We start from the raw sequence: 24,781 nt of genomic DNA, 5'->3' as shown, positions 1-24,781 counted from the left end.
TGCCTTTTTTAACTTTTGGGCGAGTGTGAAGCAAAAGGGAGAGGTTTGGTCTGGTCCATGTTCGGGTGCTGAATGAACCTCTCCCATCTCAGGAGGCTACGTGAGGAAGTGCAGGCACTGCCGCCGTTTTCTATTGTTGTATAGGTCAACACCCAAGGACTTGGGCCTGAACGGGCCTAGACCTCACCACACGTTCCAATGTAAGATGACAAAGTATGGAGCATTATTTCATCTGTGGTGCGAGATGAAAACGTCATCGATCATCCAGCATGGTGACATGAACACAAGCATATAGAAAAAGAATCCCTTTCAACCATCACTGTTTTCCCTTTTCTTTGCTCTGGATGTTTATGGGTCTCAACATAGAGCCTGTGTGTGTATGTGTGTGTGTGTGTATGTGTATGTGTGTGTGTAACCACCAGCCAATAACAACAATAGCAAGCATGGTGTGCAGCCTGTTCTAATTCCCGGGTCATCAATCACCGCCGCTGTCTGACACTGAGGCCCCCTTAACGTCTATTTGATGACCAACGGGTTACATCAGTGTGTGTTTTTATGTCCTTCAGTGTTTCACTCTTAGTCTCTCTCCTCTGCTGTCAGTTTGACTGAGCTTTTGTTTACTTTTTTGGTTTCATACAGGGCAGGTAGTTCACGTTCAGTTTGGGTTTTGATATTAATGCTGGAAATGTGGCTGATGAGCGTGAAAAGTATTTGCATCAAATGAGATGACAAGCTGAAAGGAGGCAAAACGCTGTGTAGAACTGCACAAGTTGGATGATATCTGTGAGGTCATCACAGCGAGAGACCTCTGACTCATTGTTAATGTAAAAAGAAAAAAATATCCCTTCCCTATTATTAGTTTTAATCTAATGGATATGATATTATTTTTATTTTCGCACCTCATCAGCCCAGAGGAAGCCATAATTAGCAGGGGGCTGTTTATAAACCCACATACAGCGACAATGCTGGAGTCAGGTCAAATGATTTAACCCCGATAAATGTCTCCATTTCTTTGTAATGATTGTTGATTCTAAATTTAAAAAAAGGAAAACAATGGCTAACGTTGAAGGAAATTTTGCCCATGCTGTTGTTATTCCATGCTAGAGAAAACATTGCTAAAGATGTAACTGGAGTCAAACAGGGTGTAGAGGAGAAGTCCAGCGATGCGTTCCCAAAAAGGTAAAGCTGGATGGACGCCCCCCCAAAGTGTGATGTGTCCCCGTCTCGCTAATGTCTTAAACCAAAATGAAATAAACACACATGCATGAGTTGTTTTTGTTCCAGTGTCATATTCCTAGAACGTCTGTGTCTCTGGTGGAGAGGAGATGCAGTGATATAAGGGACTTCCTTTAAATGCCAGGAATGTGGGCCATTGTGTTGATCAGCTCCAGAGGATTTATGAACCTACAGACGGCGTGGTGTGTCTGCGGGCTGTTTAAACAAGATATTAATCAGTGGTAAAAAGGAACAATGCGTTGAATGGAAAAAGGATATGGAGTGTTAACCCCAAACTAGACGAAACCCTTCTGCTCCATCATAACACAGACAGCTCTTTATGAATTCAAACAATGAAAATGGGAATACCTGAGTGGCCCACCGGAGCCAACGGCGGCCTGCACTGGTGCCGCTCTGACAACAACAAACAAGGCATCGACACCGTTGGCGGACACAAAACGTGTCAAGTGATACGACCGTTTTTGTCTGGTGAATGTCTGGCATATTTTAAACATGAGATCACTTCACGGTCTTAAACGGGGGGGAATTACAAGAATACAAATCATTTCCAGTTACTCCGTAGCACATCGTGTTTCCATCTTAGACATTGCTACCTCATGATACCACTCTGCTTGTTGCATTAGCAACATGGCATCATGACTTTTCGTAAATATACACGCCACTTCCTGTGGCGTTTTATCTGTACGCAATTCGAGCTATCCGCGTGTATGTGTACGTTCTGAGGAAAACGACCCATCACATCCACGTGTTTGTCAGCGCCCTCTAGCGAAGCGACCATCACATCCACGTGTTTGTCAGCACCCTCTAGCGAAACGACTCATCACATCCACGTGTTTGTCAACACCCTCTAGCGAAACGACCCATCACATCCACGTGTTTGTCAGCACCCTCTAGCGAAACGACCCATCACATCCACGTCTTTGTCAGCACCCTCTAGCGAAACGACCCATCACATCCGCGTGTCTGTCAGCGCCCTCTAGCGAAATTACCCATCACATCCACGTGTTTGTCAGCACCCTCTAGCGAAACGACCCATCACATCCGCGTGTATGTAAACGCCCTTTAGGGTTATGGTTAGGGTTTGGGTTCAGCGTTGAACGCGAAAAGGCGATTGTGCGTAGTGATAACACGCCATAATGGCATACGAGTTGGCGTGTCATACATACGCCACTTCAGATCAGTCTGGCATCCACCCTGTCTCCTGCATGCTGAGTGTGTGCCCTGATCATAGAGGGTCTTTTCTATTATTCTGGTCCAGGGAGAGGCTCCAGTCATTTTGTGGACTATAGTTCCTGCTATTGTTCATTATCTGCTTTATGGGATGCTTGTCCCGACCCCCCATGGCATGCCTCTTTGGAAATAACCTTTTCTATGAGGGCCGACCGCTGACGGCCAACCCCTCTCCTCGTGTCCTTGTCTCCTCACCACTCCCATCCCTTTCCGTCTGCTGCTCCTCTCTCCATCCATTAGTGCCTCTCCTCGTGCTGTCCAGGTATTTACATTGTTTGGCTTCATGAATCATGTCGTTCTGAAGAATTCTTCCTGTCGGCCCGTGAATTCGTTGCAATTTGTCACTCACACCATACAAAGTTTCTGCAGGGGTTAAGAGCCGAGCACAACCCCGGGGCCCTTTGATGTGTTGAAAAGTGTATATTTTATGGCAGCTTGTCGGTCTCTATTATTCAGGCGATACAATAATCAAACAAGTATTACATTGTTTAACAAATATCAAGTGCTCTTTTTTTTACTGTCCCTGTAATAAACCATGTCTTGATTTCCCGGGGCAACACTGACCTCTAATTACTTTTTACGAAAGAGTAGAGTTTCCCCTCCTTGTTCACATTCATAATTTGTATACATCTTGCTTGTGAAAGCATGCAGGTTCTTTCTTTGCATGAGTCCAGTATGTCTTGAAGTGAGTTGGTGATTTCCTGTTCACTCCTGATGAACACCTTCTGACCTCCGCCACACCTACACGAGTCATGTCTATTCATCACACATCTGGGTCATGCATCTCCTGGGCGGGCGAGGCGGCACACGCCTACATCCACTGGCTCCCCGGGGAACTGTGTCTGAGTGCGTGCTCACGAAGCATCCTCTGCGATTATGTTTTTGTGTTCTCATTAAGATAACAACGCGGATGGTGACTTAAGGACCTCGGTTGAGCACGTGATCATTCCCATCTGATTAAGTGGAGGCTGGATTGTAACCATTAACTTTTCATTGCTCTTCAGTGTTAGAAACTGACACTACCACAACAGACAATTAAAAAAAAGTAAAAGTCCTGCCTACGCAGCCCATCTATCATCTGAAGAGAACAAAAGGGGAGACCTGGATTCCCATCTGACCTTCCTTTCCTTGCCGATAGACAGTCACTGTCCTGTCTGGCCGCTGTCAGGATATGGTGCCACAAATGGGAAAAAAAATGTGTTTAGTCTCATCTGTGGTATTTCTGTCTGACAGTCAGACTTACAACCTCTACTCTCCTTGAAAAAGGTGGAGATGACGCATATGGTGCTTGTATTTGTATAAAATCCACCGTCGTGCAGTACGACAGCTTTGCTCCACAGGTTTTCATCACATCCAGAAAAACAATTAGATTTACCAAACCATGTAGGGGAGCTGCTTTGACCCACGCAGGGCCTGGGTTATGGGATGTGTCACTTCCCAGCCCATGCCAAAGCATTGTGCAGCTCAAGTACACAACGGCGACACAGCCTTGAACCACATTGTAAGAGCTGCTGCTGCATTGTCTTCTTTGCCGTAGCACTTCTGTCAACACCAGATTCACTCTTAGCTGCGGCGCACTAAAGCGTCCCATACAACGAAGAAACAACATTTCCCTGTGTTGTCATTTGAAGCTCTCGGGTAACAATTTACCGTAAATTCTTCATAACTGATGTATGTCCTCAAGGGAAGAATAATTAGTCCCTAATGTACTGTACACAGAAAATAGAAAATAGAAGAAAGACCTGCATCTGAAAGCAGGGTGTTGATATGTAAGTACGTTTCATGGTACTACACAAGACAAAGAATGCTACTGTAGCACAATTATTGAAACTACAACTATCTATTAACCACATACATACTGACATATGGTTATCAACATTCAAAACAAAATGTGCATGTGCTTTGCTAACCAAATTGACACCACAATGCACATGTGAAACCACCTGAAATCCCAGCGTGAACACTCAATGGGATTCCGGTTTGGTGTGCACAGCAATGGAGGCCGATTTTGGAGAAGGAGAGTCAGAGGAAGTAGTTGTGTCTGATACTGTTACGAGTATGTGAATATTGAGAACAAGCACATTTTTGTTTGTTTCCCCATTGCATTTGTGTTTATAGTCTGTATTCATAGCGTGCTACAAATAAAAATGCCTCTAGATAATAGTGTTTTATAGTTAGCACAACAATGCCTTCGCCCAATGTCAGCTGGGATCGGCTCCATCCCCCCCACGGTGATTCATAATGGATGGCTGGATACTTAGCACATATGTGTAGTTGACATGCGAAGAGTCATTTATTTTGGTGTTTTGTGTGTGATGCAAAAATACAATTTTGGAAGCGTTTACATAGTTTTAAATAAAGAGATATAAATATTATATATATCCATATTATACATAAATATACATATTCAGGGTGTGAAATCAGACACAGTGAGGGGGGTTGAAGGGAATGAGATTTCTTTTTTGTTGGTCCACTGAAGTGACTCCAGTATTTCATCTTGTGCGTGAGACTCTGATGGAGTGGGTCCTTGAGAATCACCAGTGCAGCCAGGTTCACCTCACAGAGTTCAGGGCAGGTATATTGTGCTCGTTGCCTAAAAAGGGCTGACTCAACAACTATTAGTAGTGTGAATTTTGTATATACCAACACAGTGATCTTCCAGGTCTGTGGCTGCAAGGCGGCTAACAGCTCAAGTAACATTTCAACACTACTGTGTCTTTGTCAGAGTCGAAAAAGGCAAAAGGCAAACACATATATACTCAATGTAGAACAGGTGTGCAATTCTCATTGGATAATCCAAAAGTGGGAGGTCTCACCCTCAGTTCCTCTCTCCAATAGATTTGAAATCCTGTTCGACCAATTATCCAATGACAACTTTACACCTGTTCTACAGGTTGATGATATATACATTTTCATGTTGTCTGTGTCCATTTTGATGAAAACACAGGAGTCATCCTTTTTTCTCCTTGGAAGTTTGCTGTCCTTAAAGGCGACCCCTGTTTCAACAAAGGAGCATATTGTCACAATCATTGTGTAGCTAATTGTAGCAAGCCCTTTTCATTTCCTTTATGGAAGATATTTTTTCTTAACTCAAGTTAAGTACTGAATAAAAGCATCTCACCAACAGTGACATGTACAAAAGAGAAATATGGAAATATGGAAGGAGAAATTCATGCACGTGTTTTATGGAATTTGCAAAACATTTCACTCGCCTGTCATTTAATGACCTGGTGAAGATTCAAGTACCAAGAAGAATCCTTTATTGCAAGGAAGAAGGTCTAGAAGAAACAAAACATGGTTTCCAAAAAAAGTATTTTAATCATCAGCATTATGAATGGACACAGTGCAGAACAGTACTGTGTTGGAGTCGTGATGACATTCATTTACAGTGTTACCCCATGACATCGCTCCATTCTGTAATATTCCAAGTCCAGATCTTCTCAACGTCACCCTGAGAGCTCCATAGAGTGTTCAAAGGGCAGCTGCATCACCGGACAGCCTCTTCAGCACGTACTGGGCTGAACGCATGCAGGGTGGAGGGCAGGGAGACGTGGACCCACGACTGTACTGGCAGTCACGTCCAGACCACCTTCCTGCCACGCTGTGCCAAAAGAGAAACAAGAACGAGGGGTTTTCTATTGCACATTGTGCTAAAATTAAGAACCGGTACCAAAAAAAAGCATTGGATAGATGTATTTGGGGATGTATTGTAAGGCAGTTCTGTTTTTTCTGAGTCACATGCAAAATAAATAAAATGTCAAGCTGCAGTAGCACAAAGAGTTTGCTGCAAAAATCTTGGGTGACAAGGAAGTGGAAAGATTGATTATTTGGCTGTCTATTGTGCACCTTTATAATAAAGCTGATCCCCATGTCTAAGGCCAGGTGACTGTGACATTCATGACAACGGATAATAATGGTCGTACCATCACTGATGACGGGGAACAACATCAGTAACAGTATCTGTGCCACTGAATCTGGTCCAACATTATTGCAAGGTACAATGCCTTGTACGCCATTGTGATCGGCTTCTTTAATTTATTATGCTTTGATTCTTCCTTTCCTCTCCTCTTACCTCTCCATCACCTTTCTCTTGCTCCCATCCATACGTATTCAGCATCAAAGGGCACCCATGGCACCGGCTGGGTGGCCGCTAGCTTCTCATTTCCTCTTGTGCTCTCCAGCCATTCAGCAGTGGCGTGCTCCGTCAGGGCTGAGCGGACCCCAGGGAGTCCACCAGAAGCCTGGGCTCAGCGCTCACCAGTGCTTCCTGCTCATTTAAGAGAGCCCTCAGAATGGAGCACCATTGTCCTGGCTGTTATCTGATGGCCCCACTCAACAGGCAGACAAAGCCAAGAGCCTGGGGCCTCCCCCGAACCCCCCCAACTTACTGGCTGTGTTGAGGCTCTCCTGGTTTTTTTTTCTTCCCTTTTTGTTATACATGTAAATAGCTCAGGAAAGGAGCGCTGCAAAAGGTACATACATGCATGAAAGCGCTACACACTGTCTATCTGGCAAACCAAATTCATAGCCAATAAGAAAGATTTCACACATAACTCATTGATGTGACAATTTTACTACAAACTGTAACTTTATCCACTTGCAAAATTATCTTATTAAATAATTCAATTAAATGTTATTTATAGTGTCATATCAAAACAAAAGTTATCTCAGCACACTTTGCACACAGAGCAGGACTAGAACACGCTTATGATTTTCAAAGTCCCAACATCACCAGCAGCAAGCGTTACAGCGCAACAGTGGCGAGAAAAACTGCCTTAACAGACTTGAGGCAGAAATCTGGAGCAGGCCAGGCTCTCCATCTGCATATGTTCCATGTGTTGGTAATATTAACAGTAATATTAGCAGTAGTAGTATTATATAGTCCTCCATGGTCAACAGTTAACAGTCATCATGTGTAATTCATGGCACAATTGTCAAAAATATTTTCTCTTCCAATGATCAACGTACATAATTTTTCAGGAATAAGGTCCGGGCCCTGAAAGGGGCGTGATTTAAGGGGAGAGAGCAGGCAGACCAGAGTAGGATGACCTGTGTTTCTGTAGGCAGGTAGAAGTCCCTCTGCTCTGGGTTGGCAGGACAGTCCAACATGACACAGCTGGCCAGAAGTTCCCAAAACAGAAAACAGAAACTTTGACTTTGTTGTGTAATCTTTTACATTTGGTTGAAAGCATACATTGTTAAGCTCTGTATCCAGATACATATAATTGACACAAGATCCATTTAGTTCCTAGCACCACTTTGAGGTTGTGTGAAATTTACCATGCGGCTGATGGACTGGAGGAGCTGGGAATCAAACCGCCGATCTTCTGATTGGAGGATGATTCACTCTAACACTGAGCCACAGATATGTATTTACACACAACAATCAACTCTCCATTTTTTTTTGTCAAGCAATCCATAAACATAATCTATGAGTTGACTGATTGCTCTGGTCATTTTGCTCAGAAAGGTTAAGTTGTCCTTTTCTCCCAAGCAAATTGCAGGGAGTTGGATGTGAACACTGCTGGGGGAAAGCATTGGTGTATCATCATGAATCTTACTGCCACAGGCCTGATAGTACAGGGGCAATAATGTTTTGCTGGAGCTTTATTACCCATGGGATTTCAGGAAAAAAACTGTAGAGCAGGTTTGTATCAGTTGCATCAAGAGCAATCTCTGCTGATGGGTCAATTTCATTTGTATAGACCAACATGCCAAATTCAACTGAAAGGGCTGCAGTAACATCCTAGCTTAAAGCAAGAAACTAAAGAAACAACTGCCTGAACTGCATCAACATCAGCTGCGTGGCCAGGTGGAACTTTCATCTGCATTTTATTGTCAATCAAATTGTTACTAAACTTCAGTTCCATGTGTCTTATGTATAAACCACACCATGGTATAAATCTAATGATAGCATTGCTTTCTTGATTTCCCATGTTTTGTTATATTTCTTTGAAGAAGAAACAAAAACAAAGTTGACTTGGTGAATTTTATCATGTATGTAATATGTATAAGAGGCACAGACTGGTCTGTGTAGACCTTTACTTGCTTTTTTTTTATACACATGTATTATTTAGACTTACAGATCAGTTGATGTGCAACTGGTCTACTTAACAACCAAAGCATGTCTACATTTTGCAACAATGCACAAGACCGAGGAACAGGAGAAATGCTGCTGCGTGCTGACAGTGTATAGATTCAATATGGGAGCAGTGTCCTCTTGTGGAAAGACACAGTAAGGCAAATGCAACACACATTTTCCTCTCAATCCTGAACCAGCTTTGGTCTCATTTTGGCAGGTTTCTTGTTTCTTTTCTTTTTTTTTTTTTTTGCTCACACACAGAGAGAAGCAAGGGGGTTTCCTATAGAGACGGCATTGTGTGTGCTGTATCAAAGGGAGATTTGTTGAAGGAGCTTTGGTGTGCTGTGATATCACCCACATCAGTCAGGGCTGCCCGTGCAGATACCTGCGACCAGGGGGGGGGGGGGGGGGGGGGGCTGGACTCACTGCCTGCTCCGATTTCAGACTCCAGACCTTACAAGAAAGGCTGTAGCAGTAGAGGTTGAAGGTATCAAAACTAGCCAGAGTCACGTTTCAGACGACTTAAAGCAAATAATACATCAATCCCCTCCTGACTTAAAATCCATATGTAAAATTGTAAACATTTACCTTCTGTAGAGATGTGATTCTGAGTTGTCCTGTAACAGAAAGTCTTTATTGTCTTTGAGGTTACTGGTGTTGCCTCATCAACAGCCCTCTCTAGTGGCGAGGCAATGAACTGCATGCTGCCTCACCATGTGTGGTAAAACAGAAAGTATAGTTCTAATTTGGTGAGAGGATTAATCAAATCAATTTGTTGATATAAATGTATTAAATTCATGTTCAAATTACTCATATGCAAAGTAGAGTAAATAATATACACTTTATTTTATGGAGAGGTGACATTGTGCAAATACAATTCGCCACAATGTCACTATTTATAGCACTAAACACACAGTAAATAGCATTGCTGTCGGTAACAGAGAGAAAATCCATGCAAAGTAATTCAATTATTTAAGCATTAACAGAACCACAATATTTGGGAGAGAAGAGTCCAGAATAAAAAAATCTGCAAGTTCATTTAATTCAAGTGCTGCTGTATTAAAAGGTGAATACTGTTACTGGCACTTTGGTTAAATTGATAATCAATTCACGAATATCTGGTCAAAAATAATGATAAAATTATGCATTTATACTGTGGAACTTCTTCCCTCCAAAGAAATTGATATTTGTTCAGTTTTAATGAGTGTTTTTCCAGAGAAATACCAGAAAAACTTCAAAATAAAAAAGCAAAATGAATTGAGAGAGGAGGGAATGCAATGTTTTTAAAGCATTTCTTTGGAGTGTAGTCCAAGCAACATAAGCAATGGCCTGTTTTTTTACCTGCGCAATGAAACAGCTCAGGACTTAGATATTAAAGTGATGATGTGCAAGTAAATACATCAGATGCGAAAAATTAAAGCTCGTATAACAACTGAGGAACACTAACTCAAACTGATTCATCCATCTAGATCTCCCCTACTTTCTCCTCTCTTCTTTTTTGAAGATCAAGCAATGGCAAAAAGTTGAATAATTCTGCCTCTTTGATCTACACACACAAGTGAGAGTTCATTTCCATTTTTGATTTTTTTCCCCCTCCTTTCTGTAAGAGTGCCAGCATCAAGATTTACCTTGGTGTGCAAATGTGCTGGAATAGGTTAAAAGGAAATCTCGCTGCTCTCTCAAAGCACAAGTGCAGATGTTATGAAGTTAATTAAAAATTTAGCAATTCGTTTCTCCCGTCCCAATTTAGGCAGCATCAAATAGAAGAAAACAGACGGAAAAATGACTTGTGAGAGAAGTCCGTGCAGTCTGTCTTTTCACATGTATGGCAACGTCAACAAGGAGGAACACTTCTGTAATGTAAAATTCAGCATGATACACCGATCCTTCACACCTTTTTGCAATTCTTCACACAGGATGCATCATGAATCACTATATTTAATCCTGTAAATGTGCATGTTACACACTTTTAAGAAACCAGTTAATCAAATGTTAAATTATTTAGGGTTCAGTATCTTGCCCAAGGACACTTATATCTATTTTTCCAAACCAGTAACAGTACATTGTTACTGAAGAGATCAGAGATGAGTCCAGTCAGTGATCATCGGGTTTCCCAAAGACATTTCACACAGCCTGCCTCCTTTGGAAGACGAGACAACAGCGATAAACACATTTTAAAGCCCCCCCACCCCCACCCCCAATCAGCCCAACAAGTAACCCGGTTTTATCACTGTTTACCAAAATTGCATCAGTATGTTGACATAAGCCCAGAATCTTCTCCCAACTCTTCAATCTCCTCCCAAATAATAGTGCTATCCACAGAAAGGATGTCAAGTCTCAAGGTGCTGCCCACCCCTCTCCACTCCCCCTGTGTGGATGATGCTCCAGGAGGAGAGAGGAGGGAGGCGGGTGGATGATGAGGGGGGGGGGGGGGGGGGGGGTTTCTGCGCAGGTGTTGCAGCTGCATTCGTACACAATTCCTTTCTGTGCGAGCAGAGCTCGGCGTTAGCCTCTCTGTGCTGCCTCCCCCCAGTGGGACCCCCTCCTCCACTGAGTGATATTACAAGCGGCAGCCGTGCGCCTCTGATCTACATGCGCCGGGCTCCCTCCTGGTCCTGGGTGAATAGCGCTTGACTTGTTCAATTTGTTTAGAAGCCGCGTTCGACGCTTTGAAGCCACACATTTTAGCATAAATCATAACCTGTCTCCTTGCTCACAACTGCTTTGAAATGCAACATCTGCTTTTGAATCCCCTGCTTTACAATTAGTTAGGCAACATCAATAGATTGACTCCCTATCATTTTTCTTGATAATGAACTGCTTTGTACACGTGCAAGGGCATTAGTGGTGGGCCCATTTGATTTTTTTTTTTTGCCAAGGCCAAGGTCCTGAGACTGATCCATCTGCGTCACACGCCAGGGCGCCGTGAACTTCCCCAAAGTGCTCGGCGTGGTTGCTGCCTGCAATCAGACGGCACGTGTTGAATTGGGTGAACCTCCACGGTAACCTACTTAGGAAGTGTCATGGTTGTGGGGCATGTTACCGGGGCCATGTTGTTTACTCTTTCATCACACTCTTCAGGTTCCCTGTTTGTTGGTTTGTTTTGCAAAGCACAGCCTTCTGTTGAGCTGTGGGAAAAGTGCGGAATCAAAGTCCCGGAGAGCAGCCCGACGTTGACACTGATAAGCTCGGCCTGTCACTATCCATTTGTCTGAATGACATTGACGCTCAGGTTGGATCTCTGGAGGAAGGAGACGGCACACGTGGAACTCAGGTGCATATGCTGCCGCTGCTGCGTGCCGGAGAGAGAAAAAGTCCACGCAACTTTTGCTAAATGAAGTTTGTACGGCTCTAAAGTATATAATACTCTGAATTGAAAGGAAATATTGGCAGGAGTCGGAGTTTGTTGCTCGACGTACTGTACCAAAGTTCAAACTCAAAAAAAAAAACCCTCATCCATCAGTTAGAAACCTCTCATCAGGTGCATTAAGAATTCTTTTTGCAGGTTGAAGGGGAAAATAACAATCCCAAAGATTTTATTTTCAAAGGCAAGCATTTGATCAGTAGTCATCAATTAAACTTACTGAGGTGCAAATTACACCACACGGATTAGATGAAAGAGCCTCCGTGTCATTTGGCTCCCCTCCTCCTCGGAGCTCGCCTGCTTGGCGGTACACACAAACAGCGGGCTGATCCCTGGCATGGCGGTGACAGGGTGACACTTCCCCTCACATTACACAGGCTGAGCTGACGGAGGGGCTTAACAGATAGTGGCATCACAAGCATACGTTTACAAATAAATCTACTGCTCTGGCTGTGCGGCACTCCTCTGCACATGTAGCCCTTGTGTCCCCGCTCCTGCTTTGCATTTCTGATTTCAGCTGGAGCCTTGCCATAAGATCCGGTTACCATACTGACGCGGGTCCCTCTTCCCAGATGGCATGTTTGGGGCTTCCTGGGTAATATTTATGAAATGGGATTTAAGACTTTGTGGGTTTGGCTTTTTTTCCCTAATGCTGCTGACGGCCTTCTGCACACACGACAGCGATACACGACACAGTCGGCCCTTTTCTCCTGTGGTGTTAAACAGGGTTAAACATGAGTCATAATACTCAACATTAGAGCGAATCCATTCTTTTGATAACTGTGTGATTTTATTCCTGTTTCCTTCCAGAGTCAGTCCCATCTGAGTACAGGAGTTTAGATCAGACGGCGGCATCGTCGTGACAGGTGCTCACATCTCCCACAGCCACTGAACAAAGCTATAAGATCAACTGGCAGAGGTCCCTGCATGCTACAATACCCGCATTGAATTGATGGCTGTAAACGATATTGTCAAGTATAACAGCTAATTATTTATCTCTGTTCATCTTTGCCTAAATGCGCTTGGAGATGCTTCATGATTGATAATCCCATTGTTTCCTCTTCTCCCTTTTGTCTCTGTGTTTTTTGCTTTTTTATTATTCATTTTTATGTGGCATTGTACAGACAGGCAATTGTAGGGAATTCATCTTTTTAGGGAATTTACACAGCAAACCCTATGAATAAACAATTCATTTCTTTCCTGGTAAATTAGTTATCATTAATTTTAAATGCTGTGTTGGGGATATGTATTAACATAAATGCATCATGCTCACAAAGGGTGTGACAGTGGATACTTAACGCACCAACAGGCATTTCAGAGAGGATGTCAGCCAGCTGACAGACACGCCGTCTTTCATGAAGCAGCCATCGACGTTATTGGTCGAGTTTAATGACAAATGTGAAGAATTAAACTCCATCTGTCAAGATACAAATACAGAGACCAGATAAAGAAAACAAGGTTAGACAAAGAGAAGCAAACAAACAAATACAAAAACAAGAAATAATGAGATTAAATAAGATTTATAAAAAAACACTCTTAAAATGAGGCTGGAGCGCAGCTGGTGAGGTTAGCTTAGCATAAACGCTGGAAATAGGGGGAAATGGCTTGCATGGTGTTAAAGTAATAAAATCCATTAACCATAATTTCTACAATTAAAAAAACAAAAAACAACCTCCTTCGCCCACTAACATCTGACAAGTCTTCAGTGGGAAAGGTTACATTTTACATTCATTCCTGGGACAAATGAAATGAAATGAATTCCTTTAAATGAAAGTTTAAAGGAATTTGGATAATTATCATAATAGCAAAACATATAAAACTCATTCATTCACAGAGTTAGATGTGAAAAGAAACAGCTGTTATATGTGCTCCTCAAAGTTACCAAACTCCATTGAGAGAAACAGTCATTTTAACTCGCTGATCATTTTTAAAATACCTCAATCAAACTTGACAAAAACAAAATGAAACAATCACCAACTCTGTTTGAGTTTAAAAGAGATACTTAATAAGTTCAATTAAAATGTTTCAATGTTGACTAACCCTGTTTTCAGGTGCAACCAGATAAAAAGCAGGGACATACTCATCTGCTGGGAAAGGAGTCTATCAGCTATTCTAGTTTTTTCCTGCATACCTATAAATGTGGGGGGAGGCCTTGTTAACACGTATATCTTGTTTGTTTAATTTAATGAGGTCACCATGAGGTTCACAGCCAACAAGCAGAAACGTAAGGATGCTCCCAGATAGAGATATCTTCTTTCTAAGCTGAGACAAGCGGCTGCTGCCTCCGGCTTCATATTGACCAGATAACAGCGAGGTATCAATCCCTTCATCTATCTCTCAGGCAAAAAAAGCTGGGCTTTTTCACAAGAATGCTGAATTACTCCTTTAACTGTCTGAAAATGATTGAATTGACTTCTCTGTGTGCCCTAAACCACACTTGAGGCTTTCCTAGTAGCAGTGTCACGTTTTATCTCCTGACTGACTACACGTCTTTTCATGCCACAAGTCTTTTTCAGATCAAACGCCATATTTTATAGGCCGAAACCTTCAAAGCATGTCACATCCTGTCGAGATGATGAAATGATTATGAAGCACTGTGAAAGTGACATTCGGCAGATGGACTGTATCCATCTTTATCACCGCGGAGTTCCTGTACGACTTTCCTTTGATAAAACATGAAACACCTTCTCTGCTCAGATTTTCAGCCTGTGACAAGTGTTTTAGTTTCAGCACTGATATATATATATATATATATATATATATATTTATATATATATTTATATATATATAGTGAGTTTATCGTGAGACTATTACACAAAAAGCCCGTTTTGCGAGCTCCTTTTGTTACACAACGTTGCTAGGCAACACAACCTTTTGTTGCAAGATAAAACTTTTTGACCGTCAAAATGGAGATTTTAGTAGATTACGCTTGACTAGTAGTGTAACGGGCATTTCGGTTCATTTTCTACAACATTGCCACAAAAAGGTGAGCGATTTCTTCAATCCATTTCTTTTATGTACTTCCTGAAACCCCCCTCCATTCATTCTCCCTCTCCCCCCTCCCTCCCAGTCTTTCGTCTCTGGGAGTATGGGTGCATGTCAAGTGATTGTTGAATTGAAATATTGATGTGGAGTATCAAAGCATGGCGTAGCACTCCTGTGTTTCCAGAACTAACCACGAAGCGCTTTGATCAGATACTCCTGTGATCTGACTTCTGAAGTTGTTAAGAGTGCTGGAAAACAAAATGCAAACAAACTTCAAGTGCTCTTGGTATTGATAAAAGTTTTCTTTGACAAGGGGAGATGTGTGCTGTCTGCCCAAGACTGGAGATTTTGGGGTTTTCGTACATGCTAATGGACAAGAGATGAGGGAATTATTGTAGTTTTTCTACCTCTGGCGTACCTCGCAATGTAAACAGAAGTACGGAGGGGAGGGAACCATTACAGAAGCATGCTGCCATATCAACTCCAGTTGTAATGCTACATTTTTGCTATTCTTTTTGCTGTTCTAACATATGTTAGAATTTACCTGTTTGTTTAGTCTGCAAATGAGAACAGCCTAAAAAAAAGAAAAACACTAATAAAAATGTAGTTAAATCCTTTCAAGCACATACAAAGCTGCTTGTGTGAAAATTAAATAATTCATTCATTATTTTGGACGTACAAAATAGAATATACTGTTTTAATTGAGGTGTTTCAATTGAGGAATTAATTCATCGCTGCATTCTCTTTGTGTGAGTACTAGCTTTATCAGTTTTTCCATCAACTTCTTAGAGACAAACATGTAGAAGGATATCAGGGGCAAAGGTCATTTTAGTGTAGAATTTTAAATGTCTAAATGGGAAGACAGTGGTCTTGAGTGGTGCATCTGCACACATGACATGGCAAAACTGATGAAATAATCATGACTGACCTGAAAATGTTCAACAGTGCATGCGATTTTTCAAATTCTCCAATCGACCACTGAGCAAAGCACATGAGAGTAAACCTTATCAATATACCTCTCTCTCTCTCTTCAGTTTATCTCCCACTCAGCACCTCCCTCTCAAACAACACACACACACACACACATACACACACACACTCCTAACTCAATAAGAAACAGGAAAAGGACTCCTGAATGAGGTATCAGATTGTTGCACTGTAAAGTCCAGCTGTTGGTGTTGCGCCTCGTCCCAATGAAACCGAGTGTCATGGTAATTACACCCCATCTTGTCCCGTCTTAGGTTTGAATGGTTAAAGAGTGAAGCACTGCAGTCAGCAGCAGGATTTTACATGCTGTCTGTCTCATCCATTAGACCACATTTGTCACATGAGGGCCATTGAGTCGGCACGGTGCTGTAAAATTGGCTTTTTGACATGGCCACCAGTACAAAAGCTGCTCCCCTGCCACGGCCACCCCTCTTTTTTTTGAGTGCAGATGGTCAAGACAGCTGGGACAATTTAGTGATCTGAGACTTTTAAACTGCCCCCCAGGCATGATAAAACAGCCGGAGTAGCCACTTGCATATTCTACGCTCTCGGCTTAAGAGGTAAGATTATGTCCGCAACAAAAACAGCACCATTTGTTTTTAACAGTGTGCAAAAAAAAAAGGACTTAAACCTCTTCCACCATCGAGAGGCTTCAGAACATTAAACTATCAGAAAAAAACAAACAAAAGAAACCCATGTTGAGTTTTGAGATGTGTTCTGTTTTTCTCAGATGTGTTTCCTGTTTGGAAATGGGTGCACGAGAGCTTCTGCAACGCCTTGCTGGAATACAGCCTGCGTGGGTTTTGAAGTTTGAATTCGCTGGTAGCCACCCAGTCGGAGGCAGCCTGCAACGTATGACGGAGCGGACCTGATTACCAGCAATCTCACCAGCTGTTTAATGAACACAGGGACCTCTTTCTCTGGAATGAGTTTTCCCTTGAAAACTGTGGAAGCCGTATCCAGGTCTATTTAAATGAGGTAACATGGGGAAGGTAAGCACCACCACATGAGCATTGTTTTCACAGTTCAAAGTGAGGAGAGAGTACTTTGCACTTCAAAGCCACTCATCTGGGAGGCAGTACAGTGGGGGTGGGGTGGTGTGTGGGGGATGAGGGGACAGGAAATAAGAATCAGGGTAATTAACAACTTCTGCTCCGTAATAAACCCGAGACATAACAGTATACCTCTGCCTCCCAAATACAACTCCTGTTTTCATGTCCTGCATGCTCTTTTCCTTTACTACCGTTTGCTTTCATCCTAAATGTTCACTTTAATTAGGAATTAGACTATTTTGCTCAATTCTACTGGAGTTACATCACATGTATTAATATTTGCAGCGGGAGTTTGTATCATGTATTAAAATCTATGCATTTTCTTTCTTTCTTATTTATTTATTTTATCAACTGCAGTATGGAATTGCATACGTTTATCCTTTCTGAAATGTATTTTTGGTTCATTTATATTTTGAGTCATTAGGAAACATTTTGAGCTCATTAAAATGCATCATCTTCCTCCTTGTTGATTTTGCTCAATCTAATAAGCTACTCATTCGAGTCTAACATCATGCAATTATTTTAGAGATGAATATTATCCCCATCATGTTTCAATTCCAACACACAGGTCTTCAGATTTTGCTCAGTTTAGTCTTTTGTCTAAAATAACACACAATCTGTGTGATGTATTCGCACGCTGCAGCTGAAGTCTGCACGTCATTGTGAGTCTGGAGACATCTTTTGTTTCAAGCCGAGGTGTCTCTCTGTCAAGGACATAATGTAAGCCGCTCTGCTTTCACACCAATTACTTCAAATAGGCCCGGACCAAATGGTACAGTTTAGTGATTATCTTCACTGCCTTTAATACATGTTTTTGTGAAAAGCTGTAAAGTCTAACAATTACAACAAAGTGGAATACAAGAACATTTGCATTTCTGTTCAAATTTAATTGAGTAAATAAATGTATTTCTCTTTTTTAGCTTGATGTGTGTTTATTTAAGGATCATAGTCTGTGAAACAGGGAGCGCCAGATAAGTGAGGATCCAGGCATTTGCATGAGAAACGGGTTCCCAGCCTGGATTCAAACTCTTAACATTGTAATGGTGAACAGATTTACAGAATGAGATTAAGCCTCAATCTGCATTTAATGGAGCAGATCTGAAGCGGCCTCTACTTGAACCCTGATATGTGAGAATGTCACACAGGGCAGCCTATTTGACATGTCACCCACTGGTGAGAACTCGGAGGCTTTGATTGAGTTTTATCAATTAGCTTTGTGAGGGAAAATACTGTTACTGAGTGTGTGACCCTCACGCCTGCCAGGCCAGCCTGCTGCCGCGTAAAGAAACCAAACGATTTTGTTGTGTGTCATCCGGAGAAAAACGAATAATCACTGAATTAAATAATAATGTGTTTATTAATCGCTGTTTATTAACTCCAGCAAGTGATGTTGTTTAATTAACTAACTGTTTAAATTTCTCTTACATGGAGTTAAGTGTTCATCCTTTGTTAAATTGAGTGATGCAAAATGTATGTTATGCTTTCCTGTAAGTAGGGATAGGCCTACATTTTTTAAATACATCTCTTATTTGTTTTCAATAGATCATATACAGTAGTTTGCCCACTTTTTCCATTCAAAACTGCATCGTTGATTGTTGCCAAAAATATAAAAACCCATGCATGTATCTACTATCTTTACTTGAATTCCCACAGTGGAGTTGAGGCAGTATGCAAATACTCCCCGAGTAGGAACTATGTTGACTAAGCTGGCTATATTAATTTTAGATCTTTTAGACAGAGTAAGCATTTTGTTCTGGTGCAAAATGTGGTCCTTAATGTGGCAACTGAAAAGTTGCTGCAACGCAATTGTTAACACTGAAATCTCTTCTTTTAAAAAAAAAAGTTAAATCATGCAGTTCTGATGGTTTATTTGAACATTTAAAAATGATTAAATAACAGAAGTCCAGAGAAGGTGAAATAGCTAATACAGGAAACCTCTCATCATGCCTTCTTTTCTTCAGAACAATTGGAGGAGGAGTCAGCTCGTGGGTCAGCATTTGGTTGAAATTGAGTGAAATTATGAGAAGCCCACCCCTTCACCTAACAACCCCCCTCCTTCCTCCTTCACATCTCCCCTCTATTGACTCGCTCTCCTGCATCACCGGAGACCCCGTTGAGAGGATCTTTTCTCTCTATAAAGAGAAGATGCGGCTCAAGCTCTGAGCTGATCGCAAGGATTTACTGCGCGTCTCTCTGCCTCCAACTTCCTCGGCCGCTCCGACGCCACCTTTTACCGGAGCGCACGAGCCTTACGTACCTAGTGGACGGAGGGACGTTTGAATAACGCGGGATTTCTCCCAGGCTGCTCTGCCAAAAGTGTCTGAGTCATCCGAGACGCGAATGTGAGCATCTTTTTGGGGTGTTTTTTTTTCTTCTTCTCCCTCCGCGCTCCGAGCTGTAGTTTAGACGAGCAGTTTGTGTTGCAGGTGCGTGGAGAAGCAGCGCGAGGACAGATGGCTGCGCTCGCGATACAGAGGACTGATAACTTTTTGCACACCTTCTTACAGGTTCGTTGTATAATCCGCTCTTTGTGTCGCATTGCATGCTGTGTGTTACAAACCACTTCATATAAGGAATATGCTTCACCTGCTTGATCTGTGTGAAGATAATCAAACCCGTTATAATATATATATATCATCATTTTATTGTTTATTGGATTTTTTTTTATTGATTGTTCGTTTGATCTCCTTGGGTATTAGTAGATTTAGATATTTGTTAAAATTAAAAATGACTTAAAAACTTTTAATCATCTTGATAGTGGCTTATGGTTTGTTTTGTCCCTTCACAGGACCGGACGCCCAGCTCCTCTCCAGAGGGAGCACCCAACGCCCTCTCCTTCCTGGCCACCACCTGTAGCCAGGCCTGGCAAGTGGGAGGCACCATGGGCTCGGAAGGCTCCCAGTTCCCCTACGAAAGCACTGTCAGCTCCACATCGGGAATGTTTCAGCTCTGGAGCAACGAGATGGCGCCCAGCACAGCGCTCAGCACGCACCAGATGACCTTCACGGTGCCTAAGGTGCAGTTCCCGGGACACATGCAGCCCGGGCTGGGTCACCATCATCATCACCCCCATCATCACCACCACCACGAGCTGCCTCTCACCCCTCCGGCTGAACCTCCATCTTCCTACTCCTTCGAACTCTCCCCCGTCAAAGTGCTGTCCTCGCAGCCGCAGGCCCCCGGCCCCTATTACCCCCAGCACAACGGTGTGGCACAAAACTTCCCCAGCTTCATCCAGAACTCCTCTGCCAGGCATCACCTTTCTGGAGGCCACATGGATGAAGGGCAGCAATGGTGGAGCCTACCCCAGACCAACGCCACCTCCTCCAACCACCCCTTCTCCTTAGGCAGACAGCTGGTTTTGGGCCACCAGCCCCAGATAGCTGCTCTTCTCCAAGGCACCTCCAAGGGCCTGCTGAGCTCCACCCGCCGCTGCCGCCGCTGCAAGTGCCCCAACTGCCAGGCGAATGGCGGAGGGCTAGAGTTTGGAAAGAAGAGGCTACACATCTGCCACATCCCGGAGTGTGGCAAAGTGTACAAGAAGACGTCTCACCTCAAGGCACATCTGCGCTGGCATGCCGGGGAGAGGCCCTTCATCTGTAACTGGCTCTTCTGCGGTAAAAGCTTCACCCGCTCTGACGAGCTACAGCGGCACCTCCGCACACACACCGGAGAGAAGAGATTCGGGTGCCAACAGTGCGGCAAGAGGTTCATGAGGAGTGACCACCTCTCCAAACATGTCAAGACCCACCAGACCAGAAAGAGCCGGTCTGGGCAGCCTTCGCAGGGCATGGACCCTCTGCTCACCAACATCAAGAGAGAGTAATCTCTGTGGTCCAGCATTGAAACATGATGATCGAGAGTGAACAGACTGTGTGACTTACACTTATTGCCATAGGTTTGCACTATAGAGAGTGAGCATCAAGCTCTTCTTCTCTTGTCAATGCCCTACTTTTGACTTCAAGTAGAACCATAAAAATATATTTAGAGACCGATTCCATCAAAGTAATCGTGTGCTGTTTGAGGCGAGACACCTTCAAAGAATTCCTGAACCATTTTTTCAGTGATATTGTGAGTTTTTGCTGAATCCCCTGAAACAAAACAGATTATTTTTATGCCTTTAACAATTTAATATTTGTTTAAATTTCAATTGATGTGAAAAATGTTTAAATGTCCGCATTCATTTGTAAATATTCTGTGAAGGATGTGGCAGACATGAGCGAAATCCTGCAGTGTTTATTATCATGTTCAGAGTAAATGTATGCCTTAGTACAGCTCAAGGTTGCTGTATAAAAATGATAATTTCTGCTCTTGAAAATCAGTTAGAAATGGGGAAGATGTTTCTGTTGCTAATGATAATTAGATTTGTATTCCAAAAACACGCTTATTTGTCGGCTTCAAGGTAGGGATCTTTTTTTTTTTTTTAAATGTGAGTCTTTGATCTACAGATTTATCTCGTCTGCTCTTAGGCAGCAACGAGAAGCACCGTTGCTCCAGATCAGCAAACATTTTAAATGTTTAAAGTCGTTGTATATTATGTAAAAATATCATGAACAATTTTATCAGGGTTATGGCCGCATGTACATTTTAATAAACACTGTCCTTGCTGAAAAAACGGTTTCTAATTATGTTATTTCCTTATATCTTGGCGACTGATTGTGAAGTAAATATCTATGACAATGGTGTTAACCCTCTTAGCTCATTCAGAAAATGTGTGAATTTCCAAAGCCTTAAGATCTAACATTTTATTTAAATGATAATTCAATTGCATTCAGAATACAAATGCAGCTCATTGTGTTGTCGGTGTGAAGGAAGAAGCTCCTAAAGAAGCCCTAACATGGTGGGCTTTTTGAAGATTTTCACACCTCAGAGTAAATACCCAATCCATTGATGTGTGTTTGTCTCGCCTGCTGCAATCAAGTTCACAGTCATGTGGCTTTAATGAGTGTTTTCTTTCTCTCAATGGAGAAGATTGAGTCAACAGATGCAACAGAGGGCACTGGAGAGGAATTCCCCGTGAATGGGACCCCTGTTGCTGAGACCCCCTCAGTGGTGACAGGAACTCCCTTTGATTTTGCACCCTTGTGAAAGTTAATACCCCCCCAACCACCCCCACGTCCCCAGCCTCCATATATTACAGCCGTGTTACGATCGACTCTGCTTTACTGCCCAGAATGGGGCTTTATTCAGGGGCCAGCCAACCAGATGTCTGCTCATCCAGGGGTTTCTTCTCTTTGTTTTTAATCCTGTTTGAACTTTCTGCGAGGGGGATGCCACAGCAAGCGAAATGCTTCGCCCTTTGTCTTCGTCAGAGGCTCCCGAAAGTGGGATCTGAAGACCTCCATGGTGTCTATAGCTAAAAATAAGTACTTAAGTTAGTTAAATGAATTAGAAAGGAGCACAATACATATGCGTATGATTTATAGTGTTGGAAAGAGATAAGTCTCTGTAGACGATTAAAGTAGCCTATACAGTTATTTTAATCAAGGGAGATTATGTCAAGCAGTGGTTTGGGGGTCCTGGGGCCCATAAGGGTCCTTGAGGGGGTTTCAGGGAGTCCCCCCAGAATGGAAGAATAATTTATTTTCACTATAATTCCACCCATAAGCAACAAAATGAATGTATGATAATTTTGGTCATGGCTTTTGGACTTTTCTTCCTTGTATTTTTCTGAAATAAAAGTTAGATTGGGACCGTGGCACAGAATCCCATCAAATGGAGATCCGTAGTCTAAATATCTTGTCGGACCTTTACGTGGAATGAGTTGGGAACCACTATAGAGAAACACACACACCTGAACTTTCAAAAAGACACTTTTTATTTGATATGATACAACAGTTTCTACTCAGTCAAACATGGCATTAACCAACCCTCTCCTGGTTTTACGTCCCTGCGTTTGGTTCTCTGTAGTGGTTTTAGTTTGTAATGAAGAAAAACAGCATGAATTCCCCACGAAAACGACACCGTTCACATTAACTGCAGGTGGATTCTGTGAGATGGTTTCACTCACCTTTCCAATTTATTTTGAGTAATTTATTATTGCCTTTTGGACGGATTATTGAGCAGCTGTTGCTTCATTGTGAACACTGAAATATGAGGCCTATTGATCTTTGGTGCAGCTGTATGAACCAACTAAACTGGAAGTGAAAGCCTTGTGGGGACCTCTACTGGCCAAAGAGAAGAACTGACCTAATATTGACAGGATAGCCTCCTTCATCTCCTCTTTTTGTTGTTGCCATTAAGGCATTTCAACCCCGATAGTAACACAGATATCTACGATTGTTTTTGCGAGACTTGTGGCAAAGTGAAATAAGAGCATGAAACGTTTGAGTGATGAGCTGCTGTTTTTTGGCACTGTTGTCTGAGGAACAGGGAGCATGCAGATTCGTCAGCATCACTCCGTATATCCAGCAATATATTATCCTTCATTTTTAACCAACTGGAATGGCAACACTTGGCATACCTGGGTCATTCTTCATCTTACAAGTGGAAAATTGCCTTTGTGGTACGCAATGTACAGTGTTTAGTACATGAGGGCAAAAAGCTAACAGCGATTATAGAAATGGTGCACATCCTTGACATGACAACAGTGGACTAATAAAACCATTCATATTAGTTTAAACCAATGCACTTTAAAGGATGTGTGCCCCCCCTCCCACAAAAAAAAAAAAAAAATACAGGCACTCTATTTCAGCCTGGAAAGAAAGATCTGTGTAAAGTTGCATTGTGTCAGTCAGTCACCAAGGAGATGTTGCATGCAAGACTTCTGGTCGGCGCAGCAGTCCCTTTGTACTGTATCTCGCAACTACTCAGCCCAAAGAGTATAAAAGTAGTCCGAAGTGACGTCATACACGCGAAGGTCCTCCAGGGGGCTCCCTCACACCTTTTTTGTCCAGATCAAACAAGAGCCGGTCAAACAGAATACCAGAGCACATGGGGGGCTCTCAACACTGTGGCAAGAAAGAAAGTTCTTCACTTTCAGTTGAAATTCAAGTGTGTGAAGTCCTTGTGGTGTGTTCACATCAAGTGTTCGGCCGTTCCCTGTTCTTGTCGACACAAACAGCGAACTCAGTTGTCAGCAGGGGAATGACAAAATGTACGAGTCTTCACAATGGGGCATCAGAAGAAAAAAACGTCATCAAGGAAATTTACCAGAGGATACTCCTTTGCACATTCATGCACTCAAACACATCCGCACATCGCTGCATTAACAGACATTCAGGCACAGACGTAACTCCAGTGATGGCCCCAATCAGGAATGGATATTTCTTCTTCACACAAATTCCCCTTGCCCTTCGAAAGAGAGAAGAGTATGGTGTACAAACTCTCAAAAAGAAAAGGTAAAAAGCGAGTGTTTTCACTCTGAACCCAGGAACATCCCACTGGGTGCTGTTCATGTACACTCGAGGTGTCCAAGGCTCGGCCCCTGCCACTGAATGGCTCTAAAAATGTATGTTCCTTCAAGTTCCTTAATTATCCTCCAGAAATCATGACTGACCCAGGAAAGGGTCCCACCTGGTATAAACAGACAGCAGACAAGTCTTCTTCACCTCCACAGCTGTGGCATTAGCGCCTGAGCATCAGCATTCATAGGTCATCCTCGTCCAGCTGAGCCAGATTGCTGGGGCGTCGTCCGGCTGAGGGGCCCGACAGTGAAGCCTGGCTCCCAGCATCGGGAACTTGACCCCTTCGGCAGCCCTCTCCTGCTCTCTGCTGGGGATAGAGGGAACATTCATCACAGATATAAAGGAGTTCCATGTGCTGCACTCACATATCTACTAATAAAACCTCAGTTTCACCATCATACCAAAGACAAACCGTATTCATAAATCCAGGAATTCATTC

General features: G+C 42.7%; 2 protein-coding genes across 7 annotated transcripts in view; one reads left to right on the top strand and one right to left on the bottom strand.

The window, feature by feature from the left end:
- The first annotated feature begins 19,224 nt into the window (after nucleotides 1-19,224).
- Nucleotides 19,225-21,066, top strand: sp5l (Sp5 transcription factor-like). The gene is made up of 2 exons (XM_084015198.1): nucleotides 19,225-19,443; nucleotides 19,725-21,066. The coding sequence occupies exons 1-2, from the start codon at nucleotides 19,390-19,392 to the stop codon at nucleotides 20,760-20,762; spliced, it is 1,092 nt and encodes a 363-aa protein (XP_083871324.1). The 5' UTR covers nucleotides 19,225-19,389; the 3' UTR covers nucleotides 20,763-21,066.
- A 1,670-nt stretch (nucleotides 21,067-22,736) lies between these two features.
- The window catches only part of arhgef25a (Rho guanine nucleotide exchange factor (GEF) 25a), a 39,423-nt gene continuing 37,378 nt past the window's right edge, over nucleotides 22,737-24,781 (bottom strand). For 4 of the 6 annotated variants that reach the window (XM_084016066.1, XM_084016067.1, XM_084016070.1 and 1 more), the window contains one exon: nucleotides 22,737-24,649. In XM_084016066.1, the coding sequence (XP_083872192.1) occupies nucleotides 24,524-24,649 (126 nt within the window). In that variant the 3' untranslated portion in view covers nucleotides 22,737-24,523. The remainder of the gene's footprint in view (nucleotides 24,650-24,781) is intronic. The other 2 variants (XM_084016068.1, XM_084016069.1) reach the window with 1 other exon arrangement.

This window comes from Eutrigla gurnardus (assembly GCF_963514095.1).
Source record: "Eutrigla gurnardus genome assembly, chromosome: 8".
Lineage (NCBI taxonomy): Eukaryota > Metazoa > Chordata > Actinopteri > Perciformes > Triglidae > Eutrigla > Eutrigla gurnardus.
This window is presented reverse-complemented; position numbering and strand designations above follow the sequence as displayed.